Source organism: Wasmannia auropunctata, unplaced genomic scaffold (genome assembly GCF_000956235.1).
Source record: "Wasmannia auropunctata unplaced genomic scaffold, wasmannia.A_1.0 LD336060.1, whole genome shotgun sequence".
NCBI lineage: Eukaryota > Metazoa > Arthropoda > Insecta > Hymenoptera > Formicidae > Wasmannia > Wasmannia auropunctata.
Genome location: NW_012026830.1, coordinates 2,655,741 through 2,679,224, shown reverse-complemented (window position 1 = coordinate 2,679,224; position 23,484 = coordinate 2,655,741). Strand labels below are relative to the sequence as shown.

At 34.5% G+C, this 23,484-nt stretch overlaps 1 protein-coding gene across 5 annotated transcripts; it reads right to left on the bottom strand.

Annotated features, from left to right (window-relative positions):
• Nucleotides 1–437: 437 nt before the first annotated feature.
• On the bottom strand, nucleotides 438–5,572 carry LOC105450571 (sepiapterin reductase-like). 5 transcript variants are annotated; one of them, XM_011690496.1, is made up of 6 exons: nucleotides 5,408–5,572; nucleotides 5,155–5,312; nucleotides 3,560–3,629; nucleotides 1,703–1,957; nucleotides 1,061–1,371; nucleotides 438–763 (listed from the first exon to the last, which is right to left on the bottom strand). In XM_011690496.1, the coding sequence occupies exons 2-6, from the start codon at nucleotides 5,179–5,181 to the stop codon at nucleotides 524–526; spliced, it is 903 nt and encodes a 300-aa protein (XP_011688798.1). In that variant the 5' UTR covers nucleotides 5,182–5,312; nucleotides 5,408–5,572; the 3' UTR covers nucleotides 438–523. The 5 variants fall into 5 exon arrangements, with proteins under 5 accessions (XP_011688798.1, XP_011688799.1, XP_011688801.1 ...); XM_011690497.1 differs by having other exon boundaries at nucleotides 3,560–3,734; nucleotides 5,408–5,569; XM_011690499.1 differs by lacking the exon at nucleotides 3,560–3,629 and having other exon boundaries at nucleotides 1,703–1,950; nucleotides 5,408–5,570.
• Nucleotides 5,573–23,484: the final 17,912 nt, after the last annotated feature.

Below are 23,484 nucleotides of genomic sequence, written 5' to 3'. Positions count from 1 at the left end.
GACACCTTTATATTCGTTTAGAATATAACACTTTTATTTCACCTTTTAAATTCACAGACTCTTATTTTATTTAACACCTTCACCTTTACGATAATGTAAACAGAACAATTGTCACGGCACGAACGTCGTGCTCGAACGTGATTACGACGGACTTAAGGACTGACCGCCCGCGGCTTGTCGTTGCGCGTACTTATTGCTACGCGTTGCCGCGTCAGCGCTCAGCATTTTGATAATTGCATTGCGCGTTCTCGGTACGTCGCGGTCAACGTCCTTCGAGTTATTGTAACGATATTGCTTATTTTACGCCTTGGCTATTAATTGATTTTCACAATACTTATTGTTGTTGCGGGGGCATCGGCCTCGCGACATTATAGAGCAAAATTATTTTTTTAATGTGAAAGAATACCTTTATTTGTTATTGTATTGAGCAAAATTATTTTTTTAATGTGAAAGAATAACTTTATTTATCATTATATTTATATTTTATTTTCTGTTTTTTTCTTTTTCTAAATATCTTCTTGCTTTACAATTCGTCGTAATAATCCACATGATCGGCCGAATTATATTTATGTTTTTTCAAGATTTGCACAAGACAATTGACAGTCTGTTCTGTAGTCAACATGCTCTTCTCTTTCATTTCGTAAAACATTTTTTTAGTTTTTGAATCAGCGACTGTTCCACATACCGTTGTTAACATATCCGTATCGACAAGTCCTGGTGCATAACTTAACACGTTAACATCAGGGTTTTCCAGAGCAAAAACCTGTACGAAGAAAAATGCAGAAAAGAATATGATATCTGTTTCATAATTATACATGCATATTAAAAAAATACACGGAAAGAACGATTTTGCTGGAAAGTCAAAAAATTTCGATCTAAAAATAATTATGTTGGAAACTTAAAAATAATCAGCATTGCTGTAAAACGTGTCGATATTCTAGTAATCAATTTGAATTTTCAACAAAATTATTTTGATTGTCCAACAAGAATTATTTCGAGATCTGTATCCAGCAAAACTTTTAGACCTTTCAGCAAAATCGTTCTTTTTGTGTACGTATACCTTAAAGTACATTTCTCGTGCTGCTTTTGCCGAGGCGTATTGGCCAAAACAAACGAGCGGTTGAATAGCCACCGGCGATGTAATATTGATAACTGTCTTCTTAATAATTTTATTATTAAACGTATTCATGACCACCGCGTTTAATACGGCAGGTACAAGAAGGTTTAAATCGTAGAATTCTCTCCAGACGTTCAGGTCCATTATATCGTTTAGAGTTTGGGAGATATTGCCGACAAAGCCAACATTATGTATCAGGACCACTCGATCAAACGCATTGGGAGTAGTTCCCCTCAAAGATTCCGATATGAATTCTAAGACACATAAAAAATTGTTACTTGTAAGACAAATGAAATCCTTTCAGTCATTGCATCTATGCACGGAAAGAACAATTTTGCTGAATCTAGAACTAAAAATAATTTTTGTTTAATAATCAAAATAATTTTGTGTGAAAATGATTGTTGGAATATCAAAACGTTTTATGGCAATGTTTATCAGTTTTAACATTCCAACAAATTATTTTGATAATTCAACAAAAAATTATTTTCAGACCTGTTCTTAGCAAAATTTTTAGACCTTTCAACAAATTTATTCTTTCCGTGTGTGTGTGTGCTCCGCTCGATTTTAATAATAAGAACAATTTACCTTTGAAATTGATATCAGTTGATTTACTCAAGTCCGCACTGATGGTACAAACTTTCACACTGGAAGATAAACTTTTTCCAATTCCTTGCAATGCATCCTTACTTCTCGCTAATAAAAGCACACGCGAGCCTTCCTCTAGCATCGAACCAAACGTTATCGCGATTTGGCGACCGATACCACGACTTGCACCAGTTACCAGCAGGAAAACTTTGCCGGATAATGCTTCGACTGACATGTCTTGATGTTTTCTGTGGACTTTAACAACGATTTAAAGTTTAGCTTCTGAAAACGGACGTATTTTAAGGTGGTTTTATCGCTCAACGCCAACTCGATAGTTGTCACATAAACGGCAATCGCATACACACAATGATACATTGTACAGTCTATGCGAAATGTTTTTATTGGATTACGCTTGTTTTTATTGAATTATTAGTCATATGGAGTGACTAACTTTTGACTGGGACTTGCACGATAAAACCACCTTAAAATACGTCCGTTTTCAGAAGCTAAACTTTAAGCGACTATACAAGTCGAGCGAGAACAAGATATTACGAAGGAATTGCAAACGAACAGGCATTAACAGAGCATAAGATAGAGAATAATTACCATTAATTTACAACTAATTTTCATAAATTTGCAACATGTCAATCAAACAAATTATATAATTGATACGTTCTTTGAACAAATTATTCCATCTTAGATCATATACATGCAGTATGCTATGCTTGAAGGATAATACTTCGACCGACATGATGTCGTATATTGCAAATTTATGGAAATTAATTAATTAGTACCCTCTAGCTGGTGCTTTGTTGACGGTCTGTTTGCAGGGCCGAATTAAGAAACTTTTAGGTCTGAAGCGCTAAAAATTTTCAGACCCCCTACCCCCTTGAAAAAAAATATAAAGAACCATTAGAAAATAAACATTTATAAATTAAGATTTGTGTTAATAAAATAAACATATGAACTCATAATAAAAACAAAACAAAATAGTAAAAGTATAGCTTTATATATTTAATTAACTATAAATATATTTTTTCATGCTTTCTTTAAAGCAAAATCTTTTATAATATCATCACTGTTAATATTGTCCAGACTTTTACTCTATGTAAACTGTATAGTAAAGAAAGCGCATCAAGCCTGTTTTTCCCTGTGGTTGACCTTAAGTAACTTTTTAATCCATTTTAATGTGGAAAACGATCTCTCTGCAGAGGTATTGGATAACGGAATTATTAAATAAATTTTTCGTCGCAGGGCCGGGCCCCTTGCAGCGACCGGGCCCTGAGGCGTGCGTCTCAGGCGCATCGTGTATAATCCGCCACTGCCTGTTTGATTGCAATTCCTCCGTAATATGTTGCTCTCGCTTTCATTGCTAGTCGCTCAAAATACATCTGTTTTCAGAAGTTAAACTAACTCGCTATTAAAATCCACAGAAAACAAATCAAATAAGTTATATAATTCCTGCTTGTACAATCCGTAAATGAAACGTGCTGTCTTGGTCACGAAGTCGCAGAAAATATAATACGTCTCTCGTACGTTGCAACGACGTAATATATTAAATATTTGTTTTAATTAACCAGCTATTTATTTAATTTTCTATATATTGTGATTTCTATATTTCAAAAATAAATTTTTTTTTATTAAAGTTTTTATTTTTTATGAAATAGATTTTACTGTTAATAGCGGCTTGTCAATGACGTTTCATGACTTTCGAGACGTTGCTGCAACGTATTAACGTAATGATGATTCGTGCACAACCGACGGACTGAGGTGGACGTCTGTGGCCGAGTGATTCTACGTTCTGGAATCTTCGCGACTTTTTAGTATTTCTCTGCTTCCGCATTAGTATTCACTTACCACGTTTTAGTATTGCATCGTTCAATTGAAGAATTCTGGGCGTATTAAAACCCCGTATAGGGGGTAGGTCCGATAAGAAAAGAAGAAGAAGAAGTATTAACGTAACGTGCGACGAGTTAGCACGTTATATAGTAACTGCTTGCCACGTTTAGTGCAGGCAGGAAATAGATAAATTCTTTGAAAAAAGTTATTTTATTTTAGAACGTACATATATTTTATAATCTATGTTTTAAAGGGAACATACAGAAGCGTCCTCCTCCGATTTTAATAAGCTTTAGATAAGTTAAAAGACAATAGACAAAAATATGACAATAGATAAAATACTAATAATTTTTTATACGTGCTGAGTCGCGCGTTAGGTGTCTCACCACTCCTGAGGCCTTAAAATAATACCTAAGTTGGGATTTTTTTTGTGGGTAAATAGATCACTTTATTTAAAAGCTGTTTAGAGGATATTGTTGTACATATATAAGAAATAAAAAAAATTGTTTAAATTTTTTTATGCACAAAATGGCGGCGCAATGGCTTACTTGCGTAATCTTTTTCTGTTTTTTCTAATTGGCGTACAGGATTCCAGGCACACGGTTTACTCCTGAACAAAACACAAAGAATTTTCATTATCTACATATTGAAGACTAGAGACGTACGTAGGGATTTTTTAAAATAGTGATTTTTCTCGAAATGGCAGCTATTTTTACGAAAAGTATTTTTGTCAATGTAAGTCTTTCGTAAAATAGCTGCCATTTTGAGAAAAATCAATATTTTGAAAAATCCCTACGTATGTTTCTAGTATTTAATATGTAGCTAATGAAAATTCTTTATGTTTTGTTCAAGGCCAAACTGTGTGCCTGGAGTCCTGTACACCGATAGAAAAAAAGGGTTTCCAAGTGTAGGCCAGTGCGCCGCTATTTTGGACCTAAGAAAAATAAAAAAATATTTTTTTGATTTCTTATATATGTACAATAATGTTCTCTAAGCAGATTTTAAATAAAGTTATCCATTTACCCACAAAAAATCCCAAACTTAATATAATTATTTTAAAATTTCAGGGGTGGTGAGATCCTTTAAAGGGGTAATATTCAATCTTGAAAAACAATCTGTTTTTTCTCTTTCTGAGTAAATATCACTATTCTGAGTAAACCGTCAAAGATATGATAAAATGTTTTAAACAAAAATTTTACGACTTCAAGTGCGCTTTAAAATGCTGCATTTTTATTTAAAAAAAATCATATTTTTCACTATCCCCCACACTCACCCTTAATTTTCAAAAATTAAAATGCGCCATTGTAAAGCGCACTTGAAGTTGTAAAACTTTTGTTTGAAACATTTTTTCATCTTTGACGGTTTACGTGATTTACTCAGAAAAATCAATTTTTTTTAAGGTCGGTTATCACTCCTTAACGTGCGACTCAGCACGCGCGTATAAAAAATTGTTAGTATCTTATTTTTGTCGGTATTTTAACATATCCAAAGTAAGTACATTAAAATCGAAGGCAGACACTTTTGTGTGTTCCCTTGTAAGAATTTTATCGCTTGTTACAAAAGATTTAGTCGCAAACAACAAATATAAGACAGTTATTTTTATTATCACTTACTTGTATATATGGGAAGTTATATCCCATATCCAAGAATTTAACTCAGCTTCTTCCTCAGACTGGAAATTGTTCCCAGAGATGACGCACGATGCAATTTTTTATTGACAACAACGTCATGATCGAGATCCTTTTTCGTACAACCTTGAAACGCTTTTAATCTAAAAACCGTCATCGAAAAGAAAATAAAAATAATCAGGATGGAATAAAAGATCGTAGAAAAAAAGTACAAAAAGCTTAAAATGTGACATCTTACACAGCTTCTGTAGATATCTGCTCTGAATTAAATAATTGACTAATTGTTCTCTTTGGATTCCTCGATCATCCAAGAAAAAGTCTTCGAAACGATTGGCGTGTCGTTGTCAACTGTCGTTTCTGAACGCGTTTTGTGTTAAAAACTGCTAGCATCTGTTTAATTCATTCTAGAATACGCTAAATCATGCTGTTATCTACGATCTTTTTTAATGATATATTATTTACATCACATCACCATTAATACTTTTGTTTCTTCTTCCTTGCTAGTCAAACATACAGAACAAGATTGCGACGTATTGCGTAATGGGTCAATTCTAAGCAGAATTGTAAGGTTCGTAATTTTTTTTTTTCATGACTTATAAGAATTTATAAATGAATGCTTACAAAGTTATGCAATATCTTTACAAACAACTTTTTGCTAGTCATAAGATTTCCGAGAAATCGCATATAGATACATTTATGAATAATCGTATATTTTACGATCATACACACATAGAATTACAATTTTAATCAAAAGTTTTAACACATCTTACGAGAACAATTTCAGAGCCTTACGATTTTGTTTAAAATTGACCCATAAGAATGATATACTCCTACATGATAAAAGAATATCAATATTTCGCTTCCGTAGATCAGTGAAAACAGATATTAAACTGCCAACGAGTGCTTTTGAATATTTTGGCATTTAAATCAATTTTCTGCCGATTTTATATTGTAAATTCTTTTATATTATATTTATATTGAATATATAAAATAATCTCAAAATACTTTCAAAATATACTTTTTATTTTATATATAATATATTATTATACGGATTATATTACTAAACTATTGATGTGCTATATTAATTGTTATTAATCGTGTAATTTCCATTTTGCGCACATTATCTAATTTTTCATTGTAGATAAGATCTCCTTCCCTAAAATTCATTATATAAATGTTTTTACAAAGTAGTTTCAAGTTTCAAGTTAACAATATCATTGTTAACTTAAATATTGTTAATTCATGTGAAATGGTATAATTTACTTTACATACAATTTCTCCCTTTTGGTGATATAAAATACATATACAATTCTGTATGATTTTGAACTGTTAAGATAGAATATTTTAAAAAGTAAACTTTTATATCTCATTTTAATACAGTAATTAAAACAAGATATAAATTTTACTTTTCAAGACATTCTATTAATTTGTTAATAAATGTGTAATTTTCCACTAAAACTATTTTTACATTGTTCAAAGTAAAGTAATCTATATGTTAGTAATTTATATAATCTATATGTTAGTAATTTATAATTTACAATAGTTACAGCAATTCCTTGTCGTATTTGTGTATACAAAATTTAAACTATTACAGAATTTTATATAATATTTATATAATAATAACTTTAATAAGTTAAATAATAAACTAAAAATATATATATAATTTTATTTGATAGTAAACAATTAATTTATCAGAGTCACGACCGCAAAACTCTTTATAAATTGAGGTCCAAAGATATCTTATAAATAAAGTACGTTATATACAATACTTTAACATTTTATGTAGAAATATTTTATCATTTTATGTTAAATCAAATTGACTAATTGTATAATTTAAGATTTCAATAATAAGTATACGATTAAGGCTGGCGTCGATTGCTTGTGGATGCAATGGATCAAATGCTATGGAAACATACCTATACAACGCAATGCCGAATGAATAGGTGGCTATTCGCTTTGTTTTTCAATATTTTGAACTTTGCTGCCTTTGTTTTGTATATTATTTGTTACAAAAATAATAAAATATTAATTGTATATTGGCTCGTATTTTAGAGTAAAATAGAAATTAGAAGAATAAAGTCCAACAAGCGCAAGTTACCGGCGGAACGTTGACCAAAGAGAAGACCTCGTGGTTGTCGACCCTCCTCGTGCTTGTCGATCGTAATCAAATCTAACTGGATTGTCAAGGGAAGAGGTGAATAGCGACGGCTTCAGACAACGATCTTGATTTTGAATTTTGGACATCAAGACTTACACCGGAAAGGAAACATTGCGTGTTCTCCTGACTAGGACTAATGAATTAATTATAATTTGAAAATTTATAGTTGCGGCTGAAGAAGATTTAAATAAAGTCAAAACACATCCGCTTTAGTTTTACCGAATAAAATTATAGAATTATATTGCAACATTTCTATTTGTTTATTCATCGGCCTTTATTTCTTCTAATTTCTATTTTAATAAAATATTATTACATTTTATAAAATATGTATCAACTATGTGTTTGATATATTTTTACATTTATATAATATGCGTAGTTTAATATATCTGCTATGTATTTTACGTACGTATTTGGATATTTCACACTCATTATGTTAATTACACATTTAATACATTATATGAAATAAAACGCAATGTATGCAAATATGTATTTAATATATATTTGTAAGATGTATTTAATATGTGTTGCTTTTTTACGCGCACAGGGACTTCGATTTATTAGGATCCGATTTTTAAGAGAATCAAATAACAGGCTTTAATCTTATAAGGTTTTCTTTATTGCGTAACACAAACACTTACAGCTTTATTGTATAAAGTGAAGAACAGAAAGTGCAAAAAGGAAAACGAGTAGCGCCTCTTTTCTATAGTAACTTTTTAATACATAAACGCAATTGAACGAATATGCAAACAAAAATTACTACAGCGCATCAGTGACTTATTGATTATGAACGATATAAAATGCATAGATAGCAAGATTAATAAAACTTTAATTTTCAACAAAATGTATTTATGCTATTCATGTATATGCATAAAGATTCGTCATATGTGTGGGCAAAGTATTGTTGTGAGTCCTCCTGTTGCGCTACTTACATGTGTAACACTTTAACGATAAGCAGGTCGCTGTTGTAATCTAATCTTGCAGCAGCGTTGCACCAGAATAATTGATCAGGAATACTGTTACACCGGCGCTATAGGTGTAATGGGAGAGAATTTCGTGATAGGATGGTAGAATAAGTCACTCGATAAACTTCACATTTCACAGACTTTATTTATGACTTATACACTCGCGTACTTACGCGCACCGACAGCGCCGACGCGGGATTTCGGCAGTCTCAATGTGTTCGTTCTTTAAAATTTGCAGCCGTTGCAATTAGGCAATAATTGCAACTGTTGAGCAGTGGCCGCGGCCACTTGTGACGGGATAAAATCCGCCGTCCAGCGAACTGCACTGCGGAATTCAATTCTAAACGTTAAACGTTATTACGCTGTCAGTACGCGTAAGTACGCGAGTGTATACAAGTCATAAATAAAGAGTCCGTGAGTATAAAGTTTATTGAGTGATTTATTCTACCATCCTACCATGAGATTCTCCCCCGTTACACCTAGCGCCGGTGTAACAGTATTTATTAGGGTGGACTTTATTTATACTTGGTGAAAAATTTTTTCCAAATTTTTTTTACGACGCCCCCTAAAGTTGTTTTATTTGATGAAAAAAAAATTGTGTAAAAGTTGAGCTTGATCGAACAACAGGAAGACGTGGCACAATCCTATTAAAGTTGAAACAAATATTTTTTTCACAAAAAATGGGGAAATCCGATGAAAAGAATTCTGAATAAAATACGATATATTTCGTATATACACACACATATATATATATATATATATATATGTGTGTATATACGAAATATATCGTATTTTATATTTATAAGCAAGCACATGAGGAAAATAAAGATATCAATATATTGTTTGCATCTATATATTTTAGAATCTATTGTAATTTCACAAATCCTTAAGGCGGTGCCGGAAGGTCGGAAAAATTTGCACGAGATCGATAAAGTAGACTCTTCAGTGTCAGTGGTATCTCTAAATGAACTCCTTACAATATTTTCTAGTCTTACTCAAACTCGTGGAATGTCCTTATTTAACTAATTGAAGTGCCATCTTTTGGAAAATCCGGCACTTACTGCCAAACGCAATTTTTGCTGTCTTTACTTTAGCCGAGCGTACGAATTACCACAAATTGCATTCTAATGAACAACTTTTTTTCTATTCTTCCAATCGTAGCTCAAAACGTCTTGTATTATTCGTGCAAGTGGTCCGATGCGCGCTAGGTACTTTTTTTGTACATATGAGCTGCAGAACTTTTGTACCAATAAAATGTTTACGTCAGGTCCATATCAATTTCATATTAATTTCACTGAACAAGCTGCAATTACTTTTTTTAGAAAGTTTAGGAGAAAAATGTTTATTTGTCGATAGTTTTGAATTATAAAGTTTTCATGCACTAAATTTCAAAAATATAAATCATAAATCTATACTAAAATAAAATTTAAAAGAATTTTAAATTGAGAGTTAATTGCATAATTCACTCAGGTGTTTTTCTCTTTTTCTCCTTTTCTCTGAAGCACATTACGGAAATATTGCCATTTAATATTTGCAAAAAACAAACTTAATATTTACAAAATGTCCCGAGAATTAATTTAAAAACTTCAAGTTAGATATGCCACGTCTTCCCGTTATCCGATCGAGCTCAACTTTTACATAATTTTTTTTTAAAATGGAACAACTTTAAGGAGCGTCGTGAAAAAATTCAAAAGTCAAAAATAAGGTCCACCCTAGTATTTATATACACAATTACATTGTGCATTTCGTTCCACTGGTCAACCAAGCTCTCACTAATACACGGAAAGAACAATATCGCTGGATCCAGATCTGAAAATGATTTTTGTTCAATAATCAAAATAATTTTATGGAAAAGTCAAAATAATTGCTAAAATATTAAAACATTTTATAGAAATACTTATTATTTTTAACATTCCAACAAAATTTTTTGATGATTTAACGAGAATAATTTTCAGATCAGTATTCAGCAAAATTTTTAGATCTTTCAACAAAATTGTTCTTTCCGTGTACGTGTACTGAAGGTGAGATTGATCTCGTTCAATTTAGGACAATTAATGAATAATAGGGAACATATGTCAGGGGTCGCAGATGGCATACCTATCAAGTTTAAAACTTTTAAGTTCTTGCACAACGCTAATGTTTTCAATTCACATTCGGTGAGGTATTGAAAATAGTTTAAGTTGATTTTTTCCAGGCGTTGACAGGAGGAAAACAATTTACTAAAGATATTTTCTATATTATAATTATCAGTGATCGACCAATAGGAACTGTAAACAAAAGCCAATACGGTTACTGCAACAGCATGCAAGAAAGATAAGCAAATACAAATTTCCATAAAGAATATGGTAATACTTATTTTAAAAAATATTTATATATGTATATACATACTTAGTAAAATCCACTTCTTTTAGATTCTTACAATCGGCAAGGGTACAAATGCTTTGCGAGGTAAGAAAACAACTCGCTAAATTTAACTTTTCTAAATTTGGACATGAATTCTTTAATTCTGTTGCAACTTCATGTGTCAATAGTTTCGTACGTACTAAATTTAAATCACGCATGTGTCGATTTCCTTTTAGTATTTTGCACAAAGTGATAGCTTCTAACGATGGTATTGCTTCAAGATATAAACATTCCAAACACTGTAGATTTTTGAGATATGAAATATCTTTGTTTGTTATGCCTTGACAACAACTTAGATCCAATTCTAAAAAATATATGTGTAATTAGTCATATATATATAAATATAAATATAAATATAAATATATATATATATATATATATATATATATGTAATATATGCATATGTACTGCTAAAAAAATTATGGCATAGAAAAATTTTGTAAAAATAGACAAACTATGGATAACTTCGCGAAAAATTATCGTAAGACGATCTTTGTCTTAAATTAAAGTTTAAAATCTTTATTTTAAGATACTATAGGTCGATTTTAAATTTAATGCACCCCTGCTACTGTAAACTCTTCAATCTGAGAACACGTTTGCCATATTGAAAATTGCAAAGTTTGACGGAATGTACGGACATGTTAAAATTTTTTCTGATGACGTTTATAGCGTCATGAAACAAAAATTTTCTTTTTAATTAAAAAAAAAAAGCAAGTTACGATTTTTTCTTCACAAAGTTACAAAGTTTTAAAGTAGACCTTGTATTTTTTTCATGTATGCACAGTTAGCATTACGATATGCATCACAGGGAGTTTGGCGATCGGATTTTGCTCATTGTGTGCGTGTGTAAAATACACACACGATGCATAATTAAAAAACAAATTTTGATAACTCTTTACGTTTAACAGAGTTAAATGTATCAAGATTTTTATTTGCTGCCCGCATTACTTTTTTAAATATTTTTTTGTTTCTTATACTGTTTTTTAAATTTTTGATGATTTTAATTACTTATTTCTTGTTTAAAAAAAATTTTTTTCCTACTTTTTAATAAATAAAATTTGTTTTAATGCTGTTGTCAATTTATAAGATTTAAACATTATTTATAAAATTTAAATAAATTGATATGTATACATTATTTATAAAATTTAAATAAATTTATATAATTTACCTGTAATCATAACAATCTACTATACGTACCTTTCAAATTTTTGCACGTCTCCCAAATATCTTGTAGTTCGCAATTGATGATATAGCAGTTATTTAATCGTAGGTGTGTTAAACGGTTGCAGCAAGTTTTAAAAAATTTTGTAAATTTCGGAGCAACAAATCGGCAATGCGACAGATCCAACTGTTGTAAATTTTTACATCTAAGTGCAAAATAATTAAATAACTGATCAAAATTAGTGTGCATATACGTAAAGTGTATATTCCGTAAGTTTAAACATTTGTACAACTCAGGATTTCGTGATAAATTATTGAAGCGTTTATTGACTCTGCTTATGCGGCTTAACGACTTCATATCTGAGTTTTTCAATATTTCTAGCACCAATTCATCCTACAAAGATAAATTATAACTTTATTACATGAAATAATGCAATAAATCCTTATGAAAAATATACATCTTAAAATACTTTACAGAGAGCGCAGAAAGATTGCAAGATGATAACTCTTTGGATTCGTCTGAAGAGGGTTTGATATCTTTTATACACTTCTCATTCGAGTAACTTTCTAAAAAGCGATACATATATCCCTGATTAAAATGTCTTGTAATATCTTCAAAACGCAAATATCGATCGCTTTGCTTTTGACGCCTTATCATTTGTTTGCGCCCGAGCTCACTTTTATAAAAACTCTTTATTACACCGCTGGAAATAAAATTGGAACAAAATTAGTTATTTTCACTTTTAAATAAAATAAGGAATAAAAAAAGGATTGTATATTGATAGGCAATAAAATATTATGATACCTTTTACAAATAATGCAATATTTGTCAAAGTTCTGTTGAAGTTGGAGTATATCTGAATATGGATCTTCAGGATGTAATATATCTAGTTGTGATTGGTTGAGAATATTGCTATAAATCTCATAAAAAATGAGTTTTAAAAAGGGATTTAGGTTCTCTTTAGTTTGTTTCGGAAGGACAAATTCTGATGTACCAATAAGTATTACAGCATCTATCTTTGTATGATTTATTGATGTGTCTGGTCCTTTAGGCCAAAATTCTAATTTAAGCATTTTGGTTTTGAAATCATACGACCTACATAAAACCAAGGTAATTAGTCGCACTACAGTCGTAAACGGACGAAAATCACGTATATAAGTATTCCAAGTACTCCATAAAGGAAACCATTGATCATCAGAATTTTGTGCCCAAATTCGTCTAACGTTTGCAAAGCAACATTCCGGAGCAAACAAAGATACTTTGACGGGGTAACACGCTTCATAAAATTCGATATCTTTAAAATAAAAAATATAATTATAATCTTTTGTCAACAAAAATGTATTGTTAACACTATTTTGTCTATATTAATTTAAATATTACTTACTAATATTACTTACTAATGTATTCTTTTTCAATCGTGACATGCTGATGTGGTATCTGATTAACTGATTTAGTATATTGTCTGTGGTCGTACATTGGTTCGCAAATTCTCTGTATTAAAAAATAAGCCAGAAAAAATGTCAAATACTACAAAATCTTTTATAAAGTTAAATTGCGATTTATAGAGGACAATAACAGTGACACACGAAGGAAATACACATATATTATATCATGATAAGTACCTCTTTAAAATCTTTATACTTTGTAATCTTGTTAGGTGGTTCAATTATCTTACAGTTCATAAGTGTGTTAAAATTATCGTTTCTTTGGGTACAATAATTAGTATTCACAAATTGATAAATAAAGTCAACATGACCTTCTTCTTTTATGGACACTCTGTTTACATATGAGCAGTTAATATTGTCCTTAAAATATAAATTACTGTAATAGTATGCCATTTTCTCTCTGAAAAAGAAAATAAAAACGTGGAGAATAATTTTTGTGATTTTTTAATGTATAAATTAAAATATTACCTTTATAATATCATATACCTATTACAATCATACTATGTAAAAATGATCTAATTTAACTTTATTTTACTCAATATCGGCTTATAAGCAACACTCAGGATATAACATATACAAACGATATTTGTTAACCGAATAATAAAATTGTTTTTAGTGTGAATAAAATATTAAAATAAGACTGCATTAAACAATACCTACAATGATTCTTAAAATTAGTAAGGAATAAATTTGATATATTTATTTTTGTTATTTTGTTTTGAGAGAAAAGTGAAAATATGATTTCTAATATATATTATATTCGAATAAATTAATATATTGATATTGATTTAAGATATGTTGACTCGCAGGGTACTAAAAATAACACTTTTTACTTAACTAAAATATAAATGAATATGAATAATTTAAAAAAAAGGCTTTAAATTAAAAGCTCCAAATTAAAAAATAAAAAAGAGTTGCTTTATTAAAAATATGTATTAGAGTCTTATTGTGACATGCGTTAAGGATATATCCTTGAAGTCACATTGAGATGAAGAATGTCAAATGCTTTAATAGTTATAAAATAAGTAGTGTTTAAAATTGATCGATCAAATTGTGTACGAAAGTGTGCCCACAAAAAGAGTTCCGTGAACTAAATTGTGTGTCAAATAATATCTTATGATAAGACATCAATAAAAGAACGTTTTTAAATTAAGCCTGAAATTAGTTTAAAATTAGTTAAAAATATGCTGGTTAAAATTCATTAAAGCTCCATAGACAGAACAGAATGAAAAATTAATTGATATTTACGATACTAATAAATAAAGTTTCTTCTACGTATGTGTTCGAATGCTTTAAAAGTTTATTAAATAGGAAAACTGGAAATAATTATATGCTCCTGCAGTCATATCAGTTCAAAATTTTGTAGATATCTTATCGGAATTATTTCTTTTTGTTAAGCTGGTAGTTGTCTTGATTGACGTATGAGCTTATAAAAAGTAGAATATTAAAGATATGATAATATTTTTATAAGTAAAAGTGCTCATCGAATCTATTGATAATTAATTGTTTTGTTGCTAGTTGTGTGAGAAAAAGAGAGAATAGTGTATGCGTGTGTGTACGTATAAAAAATTTTGAAAAATATGGAAATTTATTTCAATATTTTTGAAAATTAGGAAAACTTTGAAATATTTAGAAATTATAAAAATTTCGAAAAATAAGAAAACATCGATATTTTTTACATTTTTCAGATTTTTGAAACTTTAAAAAGAATTGAAAGATTTACATACATATATACAAACACATATACTACATAATATGTATTACAATCATATATGTTATACGATAAAGGGTGACTTTTATATAATGCAGAGAGAGAGAGAGAGAGAGAGAGCAAATCCAGAGAATCTTCTCTTTTTATCGTACAGTCAAGTTAGAAAATTTTAGAGTACTAGCACATGGTGTAACCATCTCAATTAACACACGAGTGTTCACGAGAAGATCAAGATGATGTCATCTTGACTAAGATTTGACAAAATTTTCCCTTAAAATTCAGTCAAGATGATATCATCTTGATCTTCTCGTGACAATTATGTGTTACTTGGGATGAATCACATAGGAATGTCCGTGGGTGTAACAGGGGGATCAGAGTCGGGGCGCCGGCAATGGGTGCCCGGTGCAGTGCACCCATTGCCGGCGGCCGCCCCGCATAGTATTGCAGTGCATATTCCAGTATTATTAGAGTACAGTGTAATATGCATTTAGGTCCCCATCACCCGTGATTACATTTTGTGTTCACCCGCGTGCTCCCTTTACGTTGTAAAGGCAATGTCCGCAATGTGACGCGTTTTTGCACGCATGGCGTGCTTATCAAGCTGTGAAGATAATGTGCCCATCACGAATTGTTATCTGAGATCAGCAGTATACATAGGGAGTTTTCCAGACAAATCGAATAGAGGAATTATTCTGTTTTTGTTCGATATTTCGCGAGGGACAAAGACAGAATGACTTCTGTGTTTCAATTTATCAAGAAGGCTCCCTACACGGAAAGAATAATTTTGCTGGATCTAAAAATAATTTTTGTTTAGTAAGTCTCAATTAGTCTGTATTTAGCAAAATTTTTCCTTTCAAAATTTTAGACTTTCAACAAAATCGTTCTTTCCGTGTATAAATGTATATATATTGTACACTGTATTTTATATTGATTATTGATCAGTGATAAGAACCGATTATGAAAATATATACCGACCTTTATACAGTTTTCAATATTCAATATCTAAACTCGCAAATCCAAGTAATTTGATAATTCAATTTTAAACACTTCTTATTTAGCGGTGGCCTTTCTGTTCCTACGTTTGCTATGCACGTGTTTCGACACGTGTTCGACTTTATGATAAAATTCGATATATTCACGACAGTTTCTTATAGGATAATTAAATAACTTCATCAAGAAATAAATATTTACCTTATATTTGACTTACTATGTAAATATATAATTCAACTTAAATATGAAATCTCAGTAGACGAACAAAATTGTACCATTCACCTCGAGAACTACTGAAAAAATGAAACTAGAATCTGAAGATGTGATAAATATAAGGCCGTAAAGGCCGTAAAGATCCATCTACAATGAGAGTAGTAAACTGTAAGCCGTAAGAAATTGAACAGAGTCAAATATGAGAAGAATAATCGACTGTGATTGGTCAATTTCTTACGGCTTACGATTTACTACCCTCATTGTAAATGGACCTTTATACAATACGTTGTATGTCGTTGTAAGCCGTAAGTCGTAAAAATTGACGAATCACAATCGAGTATTCTTTTTACATTCAACTGTAATTGGTCAATTCCCACGGCTTACTACTTAGTTTAGTGTCTTTTGACACTATCCCCGACGTTTCTCTAGTAAATATTTAATCGTCTGACATAAGGTGCTTTCCATTTGGCGACACAAGCATCATTTTGTCTTTTTTGAACATCCAGTGACAGCAAAGATATGACTTGTGTCAACTAATTGTGTCGCTAAATGGAAAGCACACATAATGTCTATGTGTGTATACTTCTCTGAATGCATCAAATCTTTTATATAAATTATATATTATTTTTTTACATATCACTTACGTTTTATTGCATCAGAATTGAAGATAGTACCACTTTGATTTTATTTTTTAATTTAATATAATAGATTTTTCTCGAGAAGCTGTTTTTTACCCGGAAAAAAATTTTTCATTATATAAGAATATTGTATACATATAAAGACATAAATATATATAAACATATATAAAAATATATAATTATATATAATTATACATAATTATATGCGAAATATGTCCATACATATCCATATGTTTCTTTTCTTCGTAAAATTATTCTTTGATACAAAAAAATGATAATAATAAAAAGAAAACATAAAAATAATTAAAAGAATAATTTTTGCATTGTTTTTTTTCAAAAAATCAAATTTTAAGAAATGAGAAAAAATTGTTCATATACATATAATTATGTATGTATATTATATTTTAATCATTTATATATAATTATATATATGAGCAATTTTTCTCATTTCTTCAACTTGATTTTTTGTAAAAGAAACAATGTAAAAATTATCCTTTTAATTATTTTTTATGTTTCTTTCTTATTATCATTTTTTTTGTATTAAAGAATAATTTTACAAAGGAAAGAAACATATATGGATATATGTATATAGACATATTTTTGCATATAATTATATATAATTGTATGACACATGTGTTATATTATAGTTATATTGTTGAGTGAAAAATTACAACTAATAATAAGTACGTTACATGTAACTTAGTGTTTGCTAGGTTACAGCTAAGTATAAAAGTTAGTCGCGGAATAACATACAATGCGCTTGCCCTCGAAATTCGGAGAACGCAGGATCCACGCAGACCACCGCGGCTGGGCTGATTCGCCTCTGTGACGGGTGTTGCCAGAAAACGTTACGTCACAACTTTCGCCTCTCCGGGAAAGACTGAGGAGGTCTCGGTTGTCGACGAACTGTCGACTATCACTTAATTATTATAGCCGCCAAAAAAACTACTTCATCCTGCAACTACTTTCCCGGTACATGGCCGGTACAGTCAGCGACGCGAGCGAGCGGCGGTTTAGTGGGCTCTCTCTCAAAAAGTTTGGGGCTGCAGCCCCCAAGTATAGCCGTTCCGATAACTTCCAAAACGAAACGGAATTCTCCAAAAATAGTCCGGTTGCGCTGCAGTGGCCTGGAGAACACGGCTTCCCTAGCGGGTCTCTATCCCCCGAGCACGTCCTATATCCATGGCCAATCCTATATCCGTGCGCTCTCAGACACGGTACGTTAAATCGCGATTGGCAGTGGCCTGGAGGATACGGCTCGTCATCCAAACTCATTGCTCAGAATTCTTCGAGCACATCTCACATCCGCGGCCGATTCCGCGCGTACGCAATACTAACGGTCCTCGATACGATCCCGCGACTGGCAGTGGCCCGAAGGAGACGGCTCGTCTGCCGGGCACATCTCGCATTCGTGGCTAATCCTGCAGTAGGCGAGACCAACGAGATTTCAATATGCAAAAGTAAAAAACATTTTTAACCGATTAAACAGCTCGCGTTTCCCCCCCTCCCTTCCTATTTGAGGTGCACAGCCGCACCACTGCCACAACTTTCTCGCCTTAAGCCCTTCGTCGCCCTTCTCCGCCAAGTTCCGCTTTTCCTCTTCCCTAATTTTCGCCCAATTACTCGTAACTTCGGATCCCTTCGAATAGGACGGACAAAGACGAACAACACGACGACAGGGTGATCTCGATCCGTACGCTTCACAATCTAACATGGGGAAATGGATTTCGCTGGAAAGGGGAAAAAAATGATGCGATGTAAATCTCGTTACCTCTTTATTCCCTGTGGTTGAAAAAAAAAGGAAAGAAACAAGAACAGGGGTTAGTTCCAATCGGAACGGGACGGAATATCGTTCATGGGGCTAGGTGCATTCTGATGCTCGGTACTCTAGGTGTGGATGAAGTTATTCTTTTTTCGCGCTTCCTCTTCCTCCCACCTGTCCCGGCACTGAGGGCAATTGCGCAGCGTTACCCCGCGTGCTCCGCATCCATAGCAAAATGGGTTGTGTGCTGGGAACCGGGGCTCGGGGCACTGCGAGTAGCGGTGCCCTGTCTTGCTGCAGTTCCAGCACACGAGCGTCTGGAGGAACGGGTGTACGTCCTCGTGGAGGGAGCGGGGTTGCGGTGGCGACATTGTCCTGCGGGTGTTCGGGCGCTCTTCCGGTGATGGCGTTTGGTGCTGCGCCCTTCCTGGCCGTGGTGACGGGGATGTCCGATTGTGCGGACCCTCCGACGGCGGCCTCGGGGATTCCCGACTTCGGGACCTTCCAGGTCGTGGGGACGGGGTTGATCTCCGGCTACGTGGACCCTCCGGTGGCGGTATGAATCGCTCTCGGTCTCGGGTTCCCCGCGGTGGTGGGGACGGGGACCCCATCCTTATAGCCCGGCGGCGGGTCTCCGCCCGCCACCAGTCGAACAGATCTTCTCCGAGGGGCCTATCCGCCGTTAGAACCGTCTGGACGCCCGCGTCCCTCGTGGTCGGCCACTCCCTGACCACCGTCCTTCGGGTGGTGTACTGCTGCTGTTGCGCCTCCTCCGCCAAGTCCCGGAGATCGGTCCAAACTCCGGGATAGACCTCGGTGACCCGGCTGAAGAGGTCGGCGAATTTGCGCTGGAACTTTCGATGGTGGTCACCCATCCTCCTCACGGCGGCTCTTGGTACAGCGGAACTTCGGCTTCGCAGTACGCTGATCTTCCGTGCGGCACTCCGGGCTGCGGGAGAAACTCAGAGTCAGAGCCGGGTCATGTAGGGAGCTGATAGGGTTTCAAATCTTTTATGTGGGCCCTACCTACAGTGGTTATCTAAGTTGGCTAATTCATATATTACGGGGGAATTTACTCGCACAATTTGAAAGGACCCCTGAAATTTCGACGCCAGTTTCGCGGCAATGTGCTGTGCCGCGGGTGAAAGAGTATGCTTCGCAAGATCAAGTCTCCTATCTCGTGTTTTCGATCGCGGTGTCAAGTGTTATAGTAGCGGGACTGTTTTTGATAAGCCTGCTTGAGGTTTTTCGATACCCAGGCATGTAATGACTTTACCGCCGTCATGCGCTCCGACCGTCGGCACTGCGAGATTTCACCTTCGAGAAATCTCGACATCGGCGGCGCAAAAAATAAGTTGGCTCTAATTCGCGACCAAGATTTAAAAAGGCGAGTGACGTTCCTATGGACGAATGATGCGCGGTATTGTATGGAAAACGAAAGCCATGCAAGTGCACGTCCCATTCGCGGTGATCGTGGTCCAAGAAGGCAATTATTATCGTTTTCAGGACGCGATTCACGCGTTCCACGGGATTGGCTTACGGATGGTATGGCGGAACCATAGTGTGCACTATCCCGCGTTCTTGTGCGAAAGCTCTCAACGGGGTATCTCCGATTCCCGATTAGACTCTCGAAGACTCGAAATTGATAACGGATTTTCGCGGAAGGCCCGGAATGTGCGAACGACGACTCGGAAGGCCGGTTAGCCAGCTCCGAGAATGGCAAAGGGGCGGTTCGTGATTCTCGGTACAATTAAGGCGAAGGAGAGCGGCAAGGAGAGTAAATAATTGCTCCAAAATTTCTTAACAAAGAAAGAAAAGAAATAACATATTTCCTGTCGCAGAGCGGGTCGTTACATTTAGCGAGTATCTTCACTCGGTGTTTATGCGACTCGCGGAACGTGGTTGCACGAGGCGCCCGGAGGTGTATTCCGGCGCCGATCCTTGGCGGACTAACGCCACGCCAGGAGTAATATGCAGGTTCGCGGATTTTCACGGTAGGGATCTGGGACGCGGGGTGCGTCGGATTATGATCTCGGATCGACGGAAATCGAGCGGAATTCGGGAGGATCTCGCGATATCTCTTGGCGGCGCGGCGTGGCGCATCTCACGTGTATCCCTCCGCGGCGCGCAACTAGTACCCGCGACACCGAGGCCGAGACTCCGAACTCGCTTCCTACGGAACGTACTATAATTCCCCGTCATTCAATTGCGTCTCCCCGATCGTAATTACGACTCGGTGCAACCTTATGGTACAATTCAAGAGCCCCACACGATATCCACGCTAAAGACGACTCTCGCGACGACCGGCGCGAAGCCTCACGCGGCCCGCGTGGCCAAGGCGTGTAACAAAACGCAGTACGCGTCAAGGAACCCAATACACGCGATTAACGGGACAGAACGTTCTCACAACATTAATACACTTCACGGTGCGCGGGGATTCTACAAAATCCGACTTTGAATGACGGAACGGACGCTCTCGCTATTTAGATACTATATAGGGACAATACGCTGTGACCTGACCGTGGGAGCTAGGGCGAACGCAAAGACGACGATATCAATTATCCTGTTCTAACGCGGCCGAGCGGGCGGTGCAACCCCCTAACACTTACGATTCGCGACACTATTCGATACGGCACTCACGTCCGTCTACGCGGGACAACGTTTTGCAATGCACGGCCCACTCGTCTCGCAAAACTCGATGGCTTTACAATACGTTCGTCTCACCGTTGGTTCTCCGTCTCCTGGCTCGTCGTGATACTTAGTTGCCGGGGTGGCCTTCGATCCTGCGTCCTTTACAATCAGTGACGTCCAGCGGGTTCGACAGTTACGACACGAGTGATGATCTGTGACCGTGAAGGGGCACGTTGGTAGCGGGGCCACCTTCCGGCGGCCTCTTCCGGGTCACGTGTGGCCCTCTTGCGCAACCCCCTGCGCCGCAGGCGGGCCGCGGCAGTCGCGGGCCCCGTGATAACGGTGCGCGACTCAAATTACAACGGCCGGGAGAGTATCTCGCCCTCAGAATCCTGGAGTGACCCCAATCTGTTAGCTCTCCTGCGTCCTTCTCAATCGGCTTCTGTGCAGAGCCGCTGGCTCACTCCGGTAGCTCTGTAAATTGATTAGCAGTAAGAGGACTCACACCGTGAACAAAGAAAAAGAATGATTAAAATGAACCTGTGCTTCCGTCTCGCGTGAACTGGATGTCCGGGTTGTAGCTCGTCCTCCTGCTGAAGTCTGCTCGGAGCTGGTGAGACGACGCTCGGTTACATGATTCTCTTCTCGCTAGCCGCCGTCCTTCATTTATTAAATCGCTTGAGAACCTAGTCGCTTCCCAGCAACATCAAGTTACATGTAACGTACTTGTTAATTATTATTTTCCACTCAACAATATAACTATGATATAACACGTGTGTTATATTATAGTTATATTGTTGAGTGAGAAATTACAACTAACAAATACGTTACCTGTAACTTGGGGTTTGCTGCGTTACAGCTAAGTATAAAAGTTAGTCGCGGAATAACATACAATGCGCTCGCCCTCGAAATTCGGAGGACGCAGGCCATCCACGCAGACCACCGCGGTTGGGCTGATTCGCTCCTGTGACGGGTGTTGCCAAAAAACGTTACATCACAATACATATTAGGAATAAACTATCGCTTGTGACTGCAATGTTATGCCGCTCACAAGTTCTCCTTGATAGTGCACATCGTGCTCTTGTATGCATAACATTTCTGCGAAAATATTTTGACTCAATTTACTGTAAATCATTTTTATCAATATTTTTGTATTTAAGGTTGAGCTGTGGTTCTTTTATTATTAACAAATTTTAATATTTCAGTTTAATTTTTGACTTCCGCGTTTAAAGTATCCTACCAAATGCTTAAAATAATGATTAACTATTTTATTTATGAATTATTTTACAAAATATCTGTAACTATTTTATTTTTAGACAACGGTTTCTTTTTTACTCTTGATGATAATTTTAAATTGACTAAAGCTCGACTTCTTTTTTGGCTCTCCACAATTTTATCGAAAATTTGAACGATGATATTTTGGCTTACTAATTTTATATTAAAGATGATCCAAAACAAGAATTGAAATGCCTATTTATGTTTTATTTATGTATTAACATTTTTATTGTTAATACATAAATAATGTATGTAATAATATATGTATATAATTTATACGCATTATCCATTTAGACATCTTCTTTTATATCTAGTGTCTTATTTATATATCCAGGATCGTTATTGGCATTTTCCAAATTAGATTAAACAATTATATTAGCTGGTACTTTCCAAATACTTTATTTGAGAGACAAACATCTTTTGAAATTTTGCAGTAACCATAAGATATTCTAAAATAATCTCAGATTTTCGGTAGACATCCAGCAGATGCATTCAATAAATCTAATGTTCGCCTACGTGATATTCTACGCATATCGATCTTATTGTTAGATTAGAGAAAATGTCCGGAGAATAAAAAAAACATTCTTATCCTTATTCCAATTTGCACAATATCTTTAAATCATCATAATTTGTCTCCATTATGGCTTACGCCATTTCTTCAAACGATAGATATGTTACATATTATCTATTTATGATTTAATCAGAGGTTTAATTATAATTTTTTTATAATATAATTTAACATTACAAAATTAAACAATAATGGGTAGTAATGGACAAATATGTGAATTACACAAATACACAAATAGTAAAGACAATGATATTTAAAGCAGATTTTAGAAGAATAATGCATCAAAGTAAATTTCAAATTAAATGAAAATATAAAAAAAAAAATTAAAATGAAATTTTAAATGTAATTATTAAATATAAAAATTAAACTTTTCACACACACACACAATTAATACTTT

Bases quoted from the DNA above. Each gene is read 5' to 3' on its own strand.
- LOC105450571 (XM_011690496.1), bottom strand. From the start codon at position 5,181: ATGGGATATAACTTCCCATATATACAA. The intron at 1,372-1,702 runs GTAAATTGTTCT...TATGTGTCTTAG, and splicing joins AACTGATATCAATTTCAAAG to AATTCATATCGGAATCTTTG. The intron at 764-1,060 runs GTATACGTACAC...TTCTTCGTACAG, and splicing joins CACGAGAAATGTACTTTAAG to GTTTTTGCTCTGGAAAACCC.